At 40.5% G+C, this 18,929-nt stretch overlaps 1 protein-coding gene across 3 annotated transcripts in view; it reads left to right on the top strand.

The window, feature by feature from the left end:
- SCN8A (sodium voltage-gated channel alpha subunit 8) overlaps positions 1-18,929 on the top strand; it is a 200,094-nt gene that overhangs the window by 124,332 nt on the left and 56,833 nt on the right. For all 3 annotated transcript variants that reach the window (XM_027967303.2, XM_060412555.1, XM_027967305.3), the window contains one exon: positions 9,752-10,114. In XM_027967303.2, the coding sequence (XP_027823104.1) occupies positions 9,752-10,114 (363 nt within the window). The remainder of the gene's footprint in view (positions 1-9,751; positions 10,115-18,929) is intronic.

Raw genomic sequence — 18,929 nt, 5'->3', positions numbered from 1 at the left:
AGCTTAACAGAGAAGCATCATGAGATCAGAACTGGAAATGCCTGTTAGATTTGGCACTAGAAGTCCTTGAGAACTTGAAAGACAGATTTCAGTCCAGGGAAAGGGTGGATGCCATATTGAATGGGAAGAGACTTTCCATTCAAACTTTTTTAAAGAATGTGGGTGAAAGTAAGCATTTTTATAATCTGTTTTGGGGGGGAGACCCAGAAGAAGGGGAGACAGAAGTAGAAAATGGAGTAGAGTAGAATAGAAAAGAAAATAGAACAGTCTTGGGAGATGTGAGAATAGGTGTAGTCTTGAACAGGAAAGGGGCACCTTGTCCTCCCCCGCCAAAAACACATAAGGCAATGGGGGTGGGGTGGGTGTGTGTGTGGGGGTGTGGGTGTGTGTGTGTGTGTAAGTTTGTAGATGGGGAGTAGGAAATGGAGAAAGGGAGGTGTGGGGTGGGGTGTGTGTGTGTATGTGTGTAAGTTTGTAGATGGGGAGTAGGAAATGGAGAAAGATGACCCCTGACAGTCTCATTTTCAATAATGTATGAAATTTAAAATCTTATCGAAGGGAATGAGAAGTTGAATCAGGAGGGTGAAGAAAATGGTGACAGCTTAAAACAGTTATTAAGAAGACTGGGAGAGGGAATTCCCCCCAATCAGGTTCAGCCTGTTTACTAAAGAAGTCCCAACCCTTCAGCACTGAAACCACAGCACCCTGCTTCCCGGGACGCAGCTTCCCTTTTATGGTCTCCAGTCCCTGTGCCCCGTCAGGCACTCTGTACTCACACCAGAGAGAACTGCTAGATGCTTCTCATACAGGATGCTGCTTTTCTACCAAAACAGCCTCTCTAAGAAGCCCTGTTTTTTCCAGTTCTGAATGTGCACATTATACTTACTCTTCACATCCTTCTCCCAAGAAACCTTCCCTGACCTGCCCCCATCCTACCTCCAGTGAGAAATTATCATTTCATCTTTCCATTATGTTTTATATGTCCCTCTTTGGGTGTTGCTTTTTACTCTGTGTGGTTTTATATTTACTAATCTTCATATCCTCTCCTCTCTCACATAAAGTCCTAAAATTAAGGCCTACTTCTGTGTACCCGCAGAGATTTGTTGGAAACTGATTTAACCCCTTCTGGAACTTCTTTATGGCCTTCTTTATGGAACCATCTCTGTCTTACCTTCACTTCACCTTTCCCCTAGTTCAGCCTCTTTTGAGGGAAAGTGTGATTGTAGCTTTATTGTAATCCAATGCTTGCCTTGAGAGCCATCCTAAGCTTGTTAATAGATACCTTAGTGCCCTTAACACTTCGCTATTGAATGGGCTCTGATTAATAAATAGGCTTCAGCACAGAGTCGCACTGATTGCTCCCTGGCTCAAAAAATAAAGCTGGGCTTCTGAGATGTCCTGCTTTGCATAAAAATAGTCACTTCTTCTCATTTCCCCATCGGAAAAAACTGTGGATTCCTTGAGGCCACGGCTGACTGCCAAGACTTCCTTAGAAACTGTACGGCGGTGATATTCTTTGTCCTAAGACTCTCCTGCAGTTTCTCTGATTTTATCTGGAAAAATGGTCGAGGCCTAGAGAGATTAACTCTTTTATCTAAGGTTATATAGCTAGTAGGTGTTGGAGTCAAGATTTGAACCAGGTTCTTCTGACTGTAAGCCTTGTACTGCGGTCTCTATCCCCTCCCCACTTACCTGCACACATACGTGGTCATCTGTTGCGTTGGGTTAACAGTGAAGGTGACTTTGGTTTTCCCACCACACAGTTCAAGTGAACATCAGTGGCCTGTACTGCAGATCTGCTGAGAACCGCTTTTTTTTTTTTTTTTAATTAATTTTGCTGGAGTACAGTTGATTTCCAGTGTTAGTTTAAGATCCTCTTGAGACATAAAATTATTGCTGTGTTTTTAGGCTTTAGGTGAGTTTATAAAGTCCCTTTTTGCAAAGTATTTTAATTATTCTGCTACAGCAGTTCTCAGACATTTTGATCTTCATATCTTTAAAAATTATTGAGGACCCCAAAGAGATTTTTTTAATTTATTGTATTAGAAATAATAATTAAGAAATTTTATAATGTTCATTTACTGATTTATTGAAAAAAATGGTAATGATAAACCTGTGTTTAACACAAATCATACATTTTTTTTAATTAACTGTTCTCCAGATCAAAAAAATTTAACAGAAAAAAATGGTACTGTTTACATCTTTGCAAATCTCTTTAATCTGTGGTTTAATGGGAGATGGCTGGAATAGCAAACCTTCATTCAGTCTGTTGCAATATTCCTTTTGGTTGAAGTATTTAAAGAAAATCTGTTTTCATACAGATATAGTTGGAAAAGGGAGGGATATTTTAACAACCTTTTCAGATAATTGTGAATATTCTTCTTTGATGCTGTTCCAAAATTGGATAACAGTAGGTTTTTAAATGGTTAGTTGCAATGTCGAAGCTGAAACTGTATCAGTAACTTGGTACTGTTATATTAAAATCTTTTGTTGTATTTTACACCATAGATATTTAATTCTTGAATGATTTGTAGCATCCTACATTGATCCTTTGGGAAATACTGCTTCACTGAATTATGCAGCTCTTCCAAGTGCTAACATAGAATATTAAAACATCACATACGTTCCCGCTCAAGCTCATAAGAAAAGTCTTTAAATTCTGGGAAACTGTCAGGCTTGCAGTCTGTACCTCTGAGAAATGAGAGTAAGAAAGGCAGACATCTTCTTAATATTATTATGAAGTAGTTTAATCTTGTGATCCACCCCCCCTCAAAAGGGCACAAGGACCTAGGAGTTCCCAGACCGCATGTTAAGAACCACTATTGTATTGGAAAGAAAAAGTGAAGTGAAGAAAAGATGAACTATGGCATGGAAATAGGACATTTAAATCATCAATTTCTGACATTCCAGACATCTTAGTCATTGTTAAGCTTCATTCCAGTAGACAGCTGACATGTATGCCCTGAAATTCCCGGTTAATTTTTCTGTGTAATCTGAGGCCATGCCCTCAAATCAAAAACATCCCAGAGCTGTTCTCCCAAGCAGACACCTAGATCTAAAGTAGTATTTTTAGTTAGCTGTGATGTGACTGCCTAAAAAGGACCGGACGCTTCTTCCTCGTTTCTTGATAGCAAACATTTTGAAAACAGGACCCATCTCATAAAGTAGCTGAATCACAGGAGTTAATAGAGCCACAGGTCCTGAGTCATCAGTGAAACCCTTCAATCCAGGAAAATTAAGATTGGGGAGGGCCAGGGTGGCTACTCTCAGGATGTGTCTCCTTAGGGAATTGGCCAGATCAGGGCTAGATATAAGAGGTACAAGGCGAAATGGGTCAAGTTCATCTTTTCCCTTCTATGTTGATTGCAGTGGACTCTTTTGCCAAGAATGGAACAAAGAATTAAAGAATAATAGATACACTGTTTACTTTTAGTTTGTATTTTTTTCAGGATCCTGATTCCTGAGTGTCCCTGGATCACGGAATTTATCATTATCTTTCCATCACTTCCTATCACTTTCCTATCAGTTAAGAATTGCTATTGCTAAGTCAATTCAGTCGTGTCTGACTCTGTGCAACCCCATATATGGCAGCCCACCAGGCTCCCCCGTCCCTGAGATTCTCCAGGCAAGAACACTGGAGTGGGTTGCCATTTTCTTCTCCAGTGCATGAAAGCGAAAGGTGAAAGTGAAGTCACTCAGTCATGTCCGACTTAGCGACTGCATGGACTGCAGCCTACCAGGCTCCTCCATCCATGGGATTTTCCAGTTAAAAACAGTCAGGTATTATTATATACTATATGAGGTCTAATGTAATATATAATATTTCCTCATACACTCCGTAATATTTTCTACTAGGCTGTAGCTTTTGAGAGGGCAGGGACCATGTTATATGTCTTGTTCACCGCTGTATCCATATCACTTAGCACACAACAAGTATTTGATGATCTTTTGTCAAATAAAAATCAGACCTCTTTCCTACTATGTAGACCTAATATACTAGGCAGTGTCAGCACCTAACATTTTGCTAATAAAAATCACGGATCCAGTCCACGGAAGCTTGCTGTGAGAAGAGAGGAAGATTTTATTTTCTGTATTTTATGATGCTTTGACATGCTAGGAGCCTTGCTGGCTGGAGAGAGCTGCCCCTTCCAGTACTAGTTTAATTCCTGGAGATAGTGAACAACTTGCCCTTTCATGTGCAGATCAACCGATCAAAGACCTTTATCCCCAGCCTCCTTTCATCTACTTTACACACCAGCCAATATTTGCCCAGCCCTAGTGTGGATCACAATAAACTGTGGAAAATTCTGAAAGAGATGGGAATACCAGACCACCTGACTTGCCTCTTCAGAAATCTGTATGCAGGTCAGGAAGCAACAGTTAGAACTGGACATGGAACAACAGACTGGTTCCAAATAGGAAAAGGAGTACATCAAGGCTGTATATTGTCACCCTGCTTATTTAACTTATATGCAGAGTACATCATGCAAAATGCCGGGCTGGATGAAGCACAAGCTGGAATCAAGATTGCTGGGAAAAATATCAATAACCTCAGATATGCAGATGACACCACCCATATGGCAGAAAGTGAAGAGGAACTAAAGAGCCTCTTGATGAAAGTGAAAGAGAAGAGTGAAAAAGTTGGCTTAAAACTAGACATTCAGAAAACTAAGATCATGGCATCTGGTCCCGTCACTTCATGGGAAATAGATGGGGAAACAATGGAAACAGTGTCAGACTTTATTTTGCGGGGCTCCAAAATCACTGCAGATGGTGACCACAGCCATGAAATTAAAAGACATTTGCTCCTTGGAAGAAAAGCTATGACCAACCTAGACAGCATATTAAAAAGCAGAGACATTATTTTGCCAACAAAAGTATGTCTAGTCAAAGCTATGGTTTTTCCAGTAGTAATAGATGGATGTGAGAGTTGGACTATAAAGCTGAGCACCGAAGAATTGATGCTTTAGAACTGTGGTGTTGGAGAAGACTCGTGAGATTCCCCTGGACTGCAAGGAGACCCAACCAATCCATCCTAAAGGAAATCAACCTTGAATATTCATTGGAAGGACTGATGTTGAAGCTGAAACTCCAGTACTTTGGCCACCTGAAGAACTGACTCATTGGGAAAGACCCTGATGCTGGAAAAGATTGAAGGCGGGAAGAGAAGGGGATGACAGAGGATAGATGGTTGGATGGCATCACCAACTTGATGGACATGAGTTTGAGTAAGCTCGGGGAGTTGGTGATGGACAGGGAGGCCTGGCTTGCTGCAGTCCATGGGGTCGCAAGGAGTTGGACACGACTAAGCAACTGAACTGAAATCACTCCAGAGCCAGGACTTATAGGACCATTTCTATAGCCCAAAGCCTATGTGAAATTATTCAAACTGTCCAATTTTAAACTTGTTCCAGTGTGCCTGCTCTGCTTTACCATCCCTATCTGAGGAAACCACAGCAAAGGCTCTGGGCCCAGCTTACCATACCTGATTAAAACAAAATCATAGGTACATTCCAAGACACTTGTAAGTCTTCTGGCCAGCCACATTGTTTAGAGAAGTGCTTCTTAAACTATCTGTAGTGAAGGATCAGTTTCTGTTTTTCCCAGTTCTTCATGAACTGATAGATACCCTTATAAAAACAGTAAATTTCTAGAGAAAAGTATCCCATTCTTGGATGTTGTGCAAATGCCTAATTGCTATTAAAATTTCTAAATGCTTCTCTCAGCTTTTTACTGCCTCATTGCAAACCAGTAATGGATCATATACTAGCAGTGATCTGTAAATCACACTTTGAGAACTGGTTGAGGAAAATGAATCAGTGAGGGTGCCCAAACATAAATGTGAGATGAGGAATAGCAAGCGATAAGCTAGAGGAGGCACTGATCCCCTCTGCCAACCCAACAGCATGAAGAAGGAAGTAAAAGAGTTGGCCGTGTGTGTTCCCTATTAAAAATATATGTCATGTATTTATTTTGGGTCGTTTTGGGTCTTCAACACTACATGTGGGCTTGCTCTAGTTGCGATGAGCAGGGACTACTCTTCCTTGCAGTGGGCAGGCTTCTCATTGTGGTGGCTTCTCTTGTTGCAGAGCCCAGGCTCTACGGTGCACAGGCTCAGTAGTTGTGGCACTCAGGCTGAGCTGGCCACAAAGAACTTTCACAGTGGAATCATTTTTAAAAGAAGGTTAAGGCCTAAACTCTAAGGCAAACATCGTATATAGTTAAAAGTTACCTTGAAATTTCTTTAGAGTCATAATTGGGCAAACTGATTATCTCAGGGTAGCAAAGAGGGCTGTCTGAGGCCAGTTGTTTGACAGGTTTTGTTCTCTTAGAGCACTGGTCCTCAAACTGGGATTGTATCCTTTCAGGGCACTGGAAGACTTTTCAAGCACAGTTTTAAGGAACTAGATTTTCAGATCTTTAAGTTACATATTCCTATACCTAGGGTGAACCCTGTGGTCTAAAGTCACACCATTTCTCCTTTTCCATTTTTCTTTTCACAGTCAAACTTCTCCCACTTTACAAAAGGAAGGCATACCTCTCTATCATCCCAAATCCTGAAGATCTTTGGGGTGCCAGACAAAGGGACAGTTCAAATATTAGCGTCTACAGAGTTTTCTTTAAACTGTTGTTGTTCAGTTACTTAGTCATGTCCCATTCTTTGGGACACCATGGACTGCAGCATGCCAGGCTTCCGTGTCCTTCTCGATTTTCCAGAGTTTGCTCAGATTCATGTCCATTGAGTCGATGATTCTGTCTAACAATCTCATCCTCTGCCACCCCTTCTCCTGTTGCCTTCAACCTTTCCCAGCAGCAGAAACTTCCAGTGAGTCAGCTCTTCGCATCAGGTAACCAAAATATTGAAGCTTCAGCTTTAGCATCAGTCCTTCCAATGAATATTCAGGGTTGATTTCCTTTAGGATTGATTGGTTTGATCTTGCAGTCCAAGGGACTCTCAAGTGTCTTCTCCAGCACCACAATTTGAAAGCATCAATTCTTTGGTGCTCAGCCTTCTTTATGGTCCAGCTCTCATATCCCTACATGACTACTGGGAAAAAAAAACATAGCTCTGGCTATATGAACCTTTATCAGCGAAGTCATGTCTCTGGTTTTTAATACGCTGTCTGGTTTGTCGTAGCTTTCCTTCCAAGGAGCAAGAGTCTTAATTTCATGGCTACAGTCACCGTCAGTAGTGGTTCTAGAGCCCAAGAAAATATAATCTGTCACTGTTTCCACTTTTTCCCCTTCTCTTTGCCATAAAGTGATGGGGCTGGATACCACGATCTTAGTTTTTTTAATGTTAAGTTTTAAGCTAGCGTTTTCACCCTTCTCTTTTCATGCTCATCAAGAGACTCTTCCCTCTTCGTTTCTGCAATTAGAGTGGTATTATCTGCATATCTGAGGTTGTTGATATTTTCCTAGGAATCTTAATTCTAGCTTGTGATACATCCAGCACAGCATTTTGTATGATATACCCTGCATAGAAGTTAAATAACCAGAGTAACAGTATACATCTATGTCAGTCTACAGCCTTGACAATATACTCCTTTCCCAATTTTGAAGTAGTCCGTTGTTCCATGTCTGGTTCCAGCTGTTGCTTCTTGACCTGCGTACAAGTTTGTCAGGAGACAGGTAAGGTGGTCTGATTCCCATCTCTTTAAGAATTTTCCACAGTTTGTTGTGCTCCACACAGTCAAAGGCTTTAGCACAGTCTCTTAGTAAAGCAGAAGTAGATGTTTTCTGGAATTCTCTTGCTTTCTCTATGATCCAACAAATGTTGGCAATTTGACCTCTGGTTCCTCTGCCTTTTCTAAACCCAGCTTGTACATCTGGAAGTTCTTGGCTCACATACTGTTACAGTCTAGCTTGAAGGATTTTGTGCATAACCTTGCTAGCATGTGAAATAAGCGCACTTGTATGGTAGTTTGAACATTGTTTGGCATTTCTTTAATCTGGGAAACAAATCCATTGTAAGGCTTTCTGAATTTACCTCTCTTACATACTTCTAATAAGAATGAAATATAGAATTATAATCAGGGGCATTCAGATGTTTTAAGTTCAGGAGCAGGATGGATGTCACTGGGATACATAGTCATACATTTATTTAAAATGAAAAATGAGGTCATACTTTTTCCAATGAAAACAAGTCTGATTTGGCCAATTGTTTTGATAGTGGGGAGTGGCTTTGCTAATTAGATCATATGGTGGGCATTTTTTAAATTAAATGATCTAAATCTGTGACTCTAAAGATTTAATGAAAACATCTCTAAAGCATGTGGTAAGATCATTTTATTAAAAAATTAATGTTGGCATTGATATATAGAAATTGACAATGCTTTGCTTATTCCAACCTTTTCTGTTAGGTCAAGTAAAGTTCCTTTAAAAGAATAGCCCCTGTAAGAGGTACTGATATAATTATTAGTAAATAATAATTAAAGCCTTTTTGATACCATCAGAAATCAGGAAATGGAATATTCTAACAAGTGGGTAACAAGTCCTTTGGCAGGTTGGATGGTTTTTCAGTTCTTCGCTTTCAACAATATTGAAAGAGGACTTGATTTAATTGTCAGCTGATAGATCATTAAAATAAATTTTGCTGATAGCTTACTGTGTAATTTTGGCATATAACTTGGAAGGAGTTCAAAGAATTGAGTGATATTACTGTAACAGTGTTCTTCTGTTCCAAGATACCATTTATATGAATAAAGTTTCTCAGCACTTAAAATCTAATCTTAGAAAGGGGAGGGGGGCTTCTGTTGAGCCATGTATGATTCTAATAATAAGTTATACTATCTACAAATATTTAAACATCAAAACACCAGTTGGGGGAAAGAAAAGCTCATTCATCTCATTGAGATACATTTTAATAAAATTTTAAGCTTAGTAATTACTTATAAAACAGAATATTTGTGATCAGTTATATTAATGAGAATTGTAATAAAAGCACAATCCAGGAAAATTTTTTAAATTTCTTACAGGCTCATGGTCACGGGAAATTGGTTTTAAGTACAGTTTACACTTGTTACAGAAAAGTATTGAAAGGGGGTCCATACAACGCATTAAAGCATAAAGATACAGGTTAGCACAAAATTCTCTAGGGAATGTGGAATGGCAGTACGAGCTGAAAAAGAAAAATGAAAGTTTTCTACGTGATAAATATGAGTTTGACTTGAAAATGTCAATTCTGGGAACTTACAAATAGTTAAACTTCGGATAAAAAAAAAGTTGAAAAAAAAAAATGGAGAAGGGGACATATACCATTTTCAGCAGAACGGAAAAACCACTATTGGCATAGTTCTTAACCTGCATTGAAAGTAGTAAGTGACTGGGCACTTCTAAATCTCTCCTTTTGCCAAATGTGGCATAGAAGCTAACCTGGTAGATTAAAAGCACACTCCACGTGAGCTCATAGTAATGAAAAATAGTGTTTCCAGTGGATTTGCTACACAAAGCATGAGATAAAAACATTGTTTCAGTGCGTAGGTGAACTGCTCATGGAACTTGTGAATGGTTAACAGGTCAAAGACAGGTGTACCTCAAGGTTATGGGGCAAGGAGGAGTGGTGATGGGTGTTGAACGGCAGGAGAAATTCAACATCGCAAAGTGCTTTCTGGAAACACCTGTGTTCTGATTAGCAGGAATGCAAGGATGGGGCCAGACTGGGGAAGCTAACCGCCTTTGTTCAGCTTCTGTGGGTTCCTTCCTGTCTCATGCCTGCCTCTCTTGTCTCTCTCTCCTCCTGCCCTTACAGTCACTGCTCAGCATTCCGGGTTCCCCATTCCTCTCCCGCCACAACAGCAAGAGCAGCATCTTCAGCTTCAGGGGGCCCGGGCGGTTCCGGGACCCGGGCTCGGAGAATGAGTTTGCGGACGACGAGCACAGCACGGTGGAGGAGAGCGAGGGCCGCCGGGACTCGCTCTTCATCCCCATCCGGGCGCGCGAGCGCCGCAGCAGCTACAGTGGCTACAGCGGCTACAGCCAGGGCAGCCGCTCGTCGCGCATCTTCCCCAGCCTGCGGCGCAGCGTCAAGCGCAACAGCACAGTGGACTGCAACGGCGTGGTGTCCCTCATCGGCGGCCCCGGCTCCCACATCAGCGGGCGTCTCCTGCCAGAGGTGAAAATAGATAAGGCAGCTACTGATGACAGTGTAAGGAAGTAACACCGGTAGACCGCGGCTAGGCATGGCAGTCTCTCCCGCTCCCTTCCTCTCTTCTCTCCTTTGCTCCGCCCATCCCACTCGATCCCACTTGCTCCCGTCTGGACTCAACGTCTCTACCGCCTACAGCTTCTGTTTTCTCCCTCCTGATTTGTTTCTATTTCTTTCTTCAGCCCTCCTCCTTCGCTCACCCTCTTTTCCCTTGTTTATTCCTTGCTCCATTTCCCCATCCCCACCCCCATCTTCCTTTCTTGTTTCTGACTCTTGCCCTTCCCCCATCAGCCCTTAATTTTATCGATGTTTCTTTCTCTCCATCTTTTGCACTTCTCTCTCTGCTTCTCTCCCCCACCCTACCCCCACCTGCTTTGACTGAATGCCTCTGGCCAGCGGATCCTGCCCAGATGGAATGAGAAGGGCCTTTGCCATCACCAATGACCAAGTCTAAGCGGGTTTGAAACTACCATTGCTTCTCTCCCCCTACGTCCTGCCTCCTCATAGGGAAACAGCTTGGACTTTAAAGCTCTTTTATTTCTATTTAAAAAAAAAAAAGTTCAAATATACCTTTGAACAATCTTCTTAGTCTCCTCTACAAGAATGAGATGTGATTTTTCCAAAGAGGCATGTGCGTGTGTGATGCTGAGGGTAGGAAGTGGGCACTGGGAGAGCCAGGCAAAGAGGTGAAGGAAACTGGTGGGGAGCTGGACATTTAATAAGGGGATTGAGATAAATCAAAGGAGGGGAAGGTAGGTGGTTGGGGCAAGAACACATGGTACATGGGGGAGGAGGGAACAGGGAAGTGAAAGATAAATTTTAAATGTAATCAAATGTCAGGCTCTGGAGAAGTGGCATATAATAGCTTCACTTCACAAAATCACTTGGCAAGGGGTTAGGATAATGGCACCCCTCTTTGGGAAAAGCCATCTCTTTAACATTTCTTTATATTCTAAGCTGTTTATACCTTTTTTATAGCTTTAAATTCTTATAACCTTAATGATCCTGATCCTTTCTACCTCTGATTCCTTAGCTTTCCTCAGTCCCTCCTTAGCTGGTCTGAGCTTCTTAAGATAGCATGTCGGTCTGTTTTGTTCTAACACTTCAATTTCCTCTAACACAGCATGAAGATAGCCAACCCTTTAATTAGCATGATGCATGTGTGGAGGAAAACTGGACGATCAAGGATGGAATTACTCAGAATGACTTGTTATTTAGCACTTTGGGACAGTTGTTTGACTATCCTAGGACAGTTGTTGACTGTCCTAAATTCAAAAGAGAGGATGTTTGATGTTGTCTTTCTCTTCCTACTCTTAAGCAAAATATTTTCCCCCTTACATTTAGATGGTTCTTTACAAGCTACAGTTTACTTTTACATGCCTTATTTGTTCTAAGTAAAAATTCCATAAGGCTGATAAAGTGGAGCTGATATTCCTGTTTCTGAGATGGGGAAACAGGCTCAGTGAATTTGTACTCCTTGGGGTTACACAACTCATCATTGAAAAACTTTTCAGAAACCCGAGTCTTTGATTTCTCAGTTAATTTTAATGTCTTCTCTACCTAGTCACATGACCATTGCTCTTGAGAACTGTTTGTTTCAGATCAGGTATAATAAGAACAATAATAATAACATAGTAGTTCCAAAGTCCCCCACTAAACCAGACAGTTGGCCAAAATATATATTACGAATGACTATCTTTACTTTAAATCTAACTTTTGACTTTCACTAATTCTATGTTTAGATATAAATTTTGGGCTCCACAATTAGATAGCAAATGATATTCTCTGAATAAATAAGAGACGAAATCAGTGGAGAATGACAGGTAGATCACCATGGACAGTACAGTTGGGACAGTTTAAATGTTGAGAACCACAGTAACATTTGATACCCTACCAGTTTTAAAAAATATTTAAGTCAAATAATATATCTTGCTTTTTCTTTGAAGAGAAAGTATTAGAAAAGGTGTCCAGGAAGAAGGAGCTTGAACTTCAGCTTAAAGGCAGATAAGCAGGTTTGCAGGTTTCGTTTTTGTTTTTTTAGCAGCTTCTGTTATATTGTGTGGGAGAAAAATGTGAGAAGCAGTTGAGCAGATGGCTGTGGCATGTACGGCTGTCTGCACTGCCTTACCCTGTGGCCGATGGAATGCTACCTTTGGGATTTGGGGGGGGTCCTGCACACTCAGCACCCTGTAAGCACTTAGGAGAATTCTTTGCAGTGGTCCTGAGTGATGATGCTGACAGACTTGAGCATTCCCAAGGTCAGGAGATCAGATCCCAAAGTGGCAGGAAGATGAGGAAGGCAGGACTAAATTATTCTCAAGGGCTTCATAACTGGGAAAAACTGTTTTGTTGAAAGCCATAAGGAAGCACCTCCTAGTAGTTAATGGTGTGGAAAAATACCTAAGTTATATGAATAAACCAAAAAGACAGACCCAAACAAAAACAGAATGCATATTGCTTGTGTGGTATATCATCTATGTAAAGACAAACTGCATAGGGAAAAGGATGACTGACTACAAGTTAACAGCATTGGGAGGGGAAATAACTAGTGTGTTTTTTTTCCTTTCTTACACTTTGTTGTTCTTTCTAATTTGCTACAGTGGGCCTAATCCTTACAGCTACCGTATATTGAGTTCTAACTACACTATGCTCAGCAGTTTACACATATGTTCTCATTTAACCTCCTCATTCAGTAGGTGGTTTTATCCAGTTAACAGAGATTTGGTAACTTGTGGAAATGATACCAAGGTCTTTCTGATGCTTATGCTTCCTGACTGCTTATTTTGGAAGTAGGAAAACAGTCATTTATCTTAGAAGGAATTAATATATTCGTGATGTTACATGCAGCCTGGGCCAAATGAGCAATTATTATACCCCTTTCGGCTAGAAGATAGCGATTCTCACTGTCAAAACATTTTGGATGTGTCTGCAGCTACGGATTAACTTGTCTTCGCCTGAACCATCAGTATGCTTCCAGTTACGTACTCATGCTTTATGGACTGGTATGGGAGCCGCTGATGGTCCACGGTTGGTCTCACACAGCATGAATGCTTGAGCTATGCCACATATGTAGTTTTTATTCAGGCTCAAATGAAGAAATACAATATTCTTAATGAAAAAAAGACACCCAGACATCACCTCATTAGAATCTCATCAAAAATATTTCACATCTTCATTCACTATTCAGTTGTGGTTGAGTGGTGATGATTTCTTGATGGTTTGAGAATTTTTGCTTTTGCTTTTTGCTGAAACACAGGATAAGGGGACTTTTCCCATGTCTTTTCAGCTCTGAGCTGGAAAATCATTGCTCTTCACTTGTAAAGGAAGCGGGTGCTCCTGACTATCCAAAACACACATGACTCAGAAGCCATGTTGCAGATGTAGAAGTATTATCTCATTTCATGCTCACAGCACCTGCCCTCTGAGTTAGATCCTACTACTGTGTGCATTTTACGGGGAGGAAACCAAGGCTTAGAGAAATAAAGTCACTTGTCCAAGGTTGCACCGTAAGCAGTATAGGTAGGATTTGAATCCAGACAATCTAACTGCACGGCGTTAACCACTAACTATTATGCTATGCTGACTATGAAGCCTGGGTTCTTCATGATCCTGAAAAATTAGCATCTCTAAGCCCATATCCTTATCTGTAAAAAAAAAAAAAGTGAGATAAAAGGACCTTTGTTAGACAGCTATTTGAATTAAATATAATAATAATAACGTTTATAAAATGTGAAGCATATTACTTGGCCCATTCTTGGTATTCAGAAATTCAATTTCTATTCCTTTCCATGTGCATTTTTGGTCTTTTTAACTGGAAAAGTAGACAGTGGGATTTCTGCTGAATTGCTTGACTTGGAGAGAGTCAGATTTCTTCTAAGATTCTAAAGATCCTTTGAGAAGAAGTTTTTGTACAGTTGTTTTGAAGCAAAATACATACCACAGAAATTTTAGCAAGGCTTGAACTAGAGATAAATGACTAGGTTCTAAAATGCTCTAAATTTTAGTTCCAAGAAAGGTGACTGGCTGATAAATTTCCAGTTATGTATTTCCATGTGAAATCAGTTTAGAATCAATAACAAGTTGAGATTCCTTGGGTAGATCTGTGGAAATGTGGTCAAAACCTGACATCGGCAGATATGGTAGAATATCTCTTTGAGAAGGGCAGCTACAATTTAGGAGGTTGGAAGTCAGTGGCTAAATGCTTAATAAACTTTGCATTTGAGTTAAGAGAAATGGAACAAATTTGTCCTGGGTTTAAAGTAATTAAGGTTCTCAATTGCTTCCTCTATTACTCCTTAGGGGCTGAATTTTTAAAAGGCAGAGGCTCCTGACTTTTTACTTTTCCTTCTCTCTCCCCAACAAAATGAAACAAAAATACACACCTTCATCTGCCCCCCGCCCCAAAATGACCTAAAAAAAATCAGGCAGGGGAGAAAATGAGTATATGATCTTTCCTGTGGTCCCTGGGTCTCAGCATGCTTGGAGGAAGACGCCTTCGCTGCATGTCCCAGGTGATGAGAACTGGGCAGCTGAGCCAATAACAGAGACATATCTCACTGAATCCTATTCAGATTCTAGATGGAAGGTGATGATGAAGCTGCTGTACCTGGGGAAAAGCCTGCTCCAGGTTTTCTTCCCTTCAGTTGGCCGTAGTCTAACACGAGAAACGACAGCCGACATTACTGTTAGGGGAATAAAATGGTGCAGATACTTAGACAGTTTGACAGCTCCTCCAAAAGATAAACATAGTTACCATATGACCCAGGAATTCTATTCCTAGGTATATTATCCAGGGAAATTTCAAATGTGTTCACACAAAAATTTATACATAAGTCTTCTTAAAATCTTTATTCATAATAGCCAAAAAGTATAAACAATTCAAGTACCTACTAGCTGATGAATGGAGAAACAAAATGTGATACAGTGGAATCCCTATAATGGACTCTCATTCAGCCAACATGAATTGATACATTCTACAGTATGAATAAACCTTGAAAAATTATGCTAGGTGAGAGGAGCTAGGCACATACCATATTGTTGCATTTATGTGAAATGTCTGGAAAAGGCAGATCCATACAGACAGAAAGCAGATTGTTGGTTCCTAGAGGCTGGGTAGAGGCAGGGGTTGGGAGTGACTGCTGACAGGTGGTGGTGTTTGGTATGATGAAAATGTCCTGGCGTTAAATAGTAACAGCCTTGTGAGTCCACCCGTGTGCGCTGAGTCTCCTCAGTAGACTCTGCGACCCTGTGAACTGTAGCCCACTAGGCTCCCCTATCCATGAGGTTCTCCAGGCAATAATACTGGAGTGAGTTGCTGTGCCGTCCTCCAGGGAATCTTCCCAACCCAGGGACTGAACCCATATCTCTTATGTCTCCTGCATTGGCAGGCGGATTCTTTACCCTAGCACCACCTGGGAAGCCCATCTGCATTGTAAATATACTAAAAGCTACTGAGTCATATACTTTATAATGGTTCAAATGGTGAGTTTTATGTTATATACATTTTATCTCAATTTTTTCTAATTGGAAAAAAACAAACAAAAACAACAGAAACACTGGCCCAGTATCTGGACTTTCAGTCCCAGCTTTCACAACCTCGCCTGGGGAGGAGGGACTGCCACAGGGACCCACCCATCTTGGTATATCCTATGTGCCCTGATTTCAGTGGGGTGAATTTTCTTAGTAGCAGAGATGCATTTTTCTCTGGATACCATCTTAGCTCCCAACTGGTGCTTCGAACTCTTAAGGAGTGTTCCTCATAGGCTTTTTTAGGTTATATCATTTTAGGCAGTTAACTGTGATGAATATGTTTGCTCTGTCTCTCCGTTAATCAGTGTGATCTGCTGAGTACTAAGAAATGGATACACAAAGGGACAATGAACGGACTATATATGAAAATAGAATTTTCACCTGGGCAGCCAAGGTCTGTTTACCTACAATAATTAATCGATTTGTCTACAATAAACAGGGGCTTCCCAGGTGGCACAGTGGTGAAGAATCTGCCTGCCAGTGCAGGGGATGCAGGAGACACCGGTAGGATCCCTGGGTCAGGAAGATCCCCTGGAGGAGGAAATGGCCTGGAGAGTTCCATGGACAAAGGAATTGGAGGGCCACAGTCCACAAAGTCTCAAAGAGGCATACACGACACATACAATAATAACACAACACATACAATAAATAATCAAGAAACCAGCCTGCTGTAAACCAAACTTTGAGAAAGCCAGATTGCTATCTCTAGTGACGGTCCAGGGAGCTAAACAGTAACTTCTGTTAACAATCAGCCCAAAGCAGCCAGGGCTTGATTACTAGATTAATAACTGACAACTTCCCTAATTTTTGTCCCTCTTTCCAGTTTAGGACTGCCCAGAGAAAGCCAAATAGGCACCCCTAGCCAATCATGTAGGCTGCCCTGCTGCTTCTTAGCTTGCCTGCAGCTTCCTACCAGCAGCCTTGAATCAGGCACACCTAAAGCCTTTTGGTTTTTTCCTATTCCTATTCAAGACTCTGCTACTCTGCCTGCCTTTCAACTTCTGCCAAAAACGTGCATGATGTGACTTAACTCCCTCACTACATCAAACTCAGAATAAATAGCCTTTGATTTTCTTATTTAGTTGATCTTTGTTTATTTCCGCCATACAGATAACATCTTATACACATTTATGCAGTCTGCATTCCTTCTTCCTTCTCAAAGGAATTCCACTGCATAATCAGTATTTCTGTAGCACATCGGGTAATTGGCGCCCAAGAATCACCAAAGATGCAGGTGAAAGGAAGGTGGAGGAGGCACTCTCTGATCAGCTGAGAATTGTTCCAGAAACTCCTCTTTACTATTAAGACATCCCAAAGAGTACCCTCAATCCTCTTTTCTAGTCAAGCTGTCTTCCTCCAAACCACCATTTCTGGTTTATATCATTGTAGGTTAGCTTTCTTGCATTTTTGCAGGCCCATATGCAAATAAAATATGTAGCTTTTATTTGGCTTGTTTCATTCATCAGAATGTTTGGATGTACGTTCATGTTGTTCTGTGTATCAGTGAGTGAGTGAGTGAGTGAGTGAGTGAAGTCGCTCAGTCGTGTCCGACTCTTTGCGACCCGTGGACTGTAGCCCACCAAGCTCCTCCATCCATGGGATTGTCCAGGCAAGAATACTGGAGTGGGTTGCCAGTTCCTTCTCCAGGGGATCTTCCCGACCCAGGGATCGAACCCAGGTCTACCACATTGCAGGCAGACGCTTTAACCTCTGTTCATTCTTTGGTATTGATGAGTGGTAATTTATTGTATAAATATACCCCAATTTGTTTATCCGTTTTCCTGTTGTTGGACATTCACATTATTTCCAGTTTGTGGTAGTATGGCTTGCTGAGAGCATTTTTATACAGCTCTCTTTGTAGATAAGTGTTTTTGTCTATATTGAATAAACACCTCAGAATGAAATTCCTGGGTCATATGGTACATATATGTTTAACTTTATTTACATAAGAAACTACCAAACAAGTGTTCCGAAACAGTTATACCATTTTTTGTACTCCCACCAACAATGTGTTAGAGTTCCAGTTGCTCCGTATTCCTAGCACATAATTAATGCTGACTTTAGAATTTTAGTGGACATAAAATGTTACTGTGATTTTTAAATGATTTGTTTAGTTTTGGCTGTGCTGGGTCTCTGTCACTGTGTGCTGGGTTTCTCTGGTTGTGATGAGTGGTGGCTTCTCCTGTCGCAGCGCGTGGGCTCTAGGCGCGCACCCAGTAGCCGTGCCACATGGCCTCAGTAGTTACACCTCATAGGCTTAGCTGTTGTGCAGCATGTGGGATCTTCCCGGACCAGGCATCAAACCCACGTTCCCTGCATTCATAGGCAGATTCTTACTCACTGAACCACCAGGGAAGTCCCTTTTAAAAATTTTGTTTATTTATTTATTATGATTTTAATTTACATTTCTTTGTTGAAAATGATGCTTTTATCTCTTCATATGCTTATTGGCTTCACAGTTATCTTTTCTTGTTAATTGTTTATTCACATCTTTTGCCCATTTTCAATTGTACTGTTCATCTTTCGTGGATTTTTTTTAGTTTTTTGTATGTTGGGGATGCAAGTGCTTTATTAGGTAGGTAAATTTTTAATTTTAATGAAGTGCAGTGTATCAGTTAGTTTTCTTCCATGATGTTTTTTTTGCATCCTATCCAAGAAATCTTTGCTGATCCCCAAGAACATGAAGATGTTTTTCTTCTATAAGCTTTATGGTTCTGAGTTTTACATTTAGGTCTTTGATTCAACTCAAATTAATTAATTTCAAATTACTATTGTAAAAGGTATAATTAAAATTTTTATTTTCAATTATTTGTTTCCAGAATATAGAAATACAGTTGATTTTTGCATATTGACCTTATAGCTCATGACCTTGATAAATTAGTGTATTGGTTGTGTTAGCCTTGGAGGGTTTTTTGTTTTAGGGTTTTGGTTTTGGGGTTTGTTTGTTTGTTAAATTCCATAGTTTTTCCTACATGTACAATATTTTCTGTGAATAGCAGCAACTGCAGTCTTTATGCTTTCAACTTATTTTTCTTGCTTTATTACACTAGCTAAGACTTTAGGTACAAAATTGAATAGAATTGATAAAAGCATACATCCTTCCGTGTCTCCAGTATTAGAGGAAAAGGATTTAATGTTTCACTGAGAAGTGTAATGTTGGCTATAGATTTCATAAATGTTCTTTGTCAGATTGGAACTGCTATATTGTTATTCATGGCTTGCTAAGAAATTTTATTTTTATGCAGAAGTGTTG

This window comes from Ovis aries, chromosome 3 (genome assembly GCF_016772045.2).
Source record: "Ovis aries strain OAR_USU_Benz2616 breed Rambouillet chromosome 3, ARS-UI_Ramb_v3.0, whole genome shotgun sequence".
In the NCBI taxonomy this organism is placed as follows: domain Eukaryota; kingdom Metazoa; phylum Chordata; class Mammalia; order Artiodactyla; family Bovidae; genus Ovis; species Ovis aries.
This window is presented reverse-complemented; position numbering and strand designations above follow the sequence as displayed.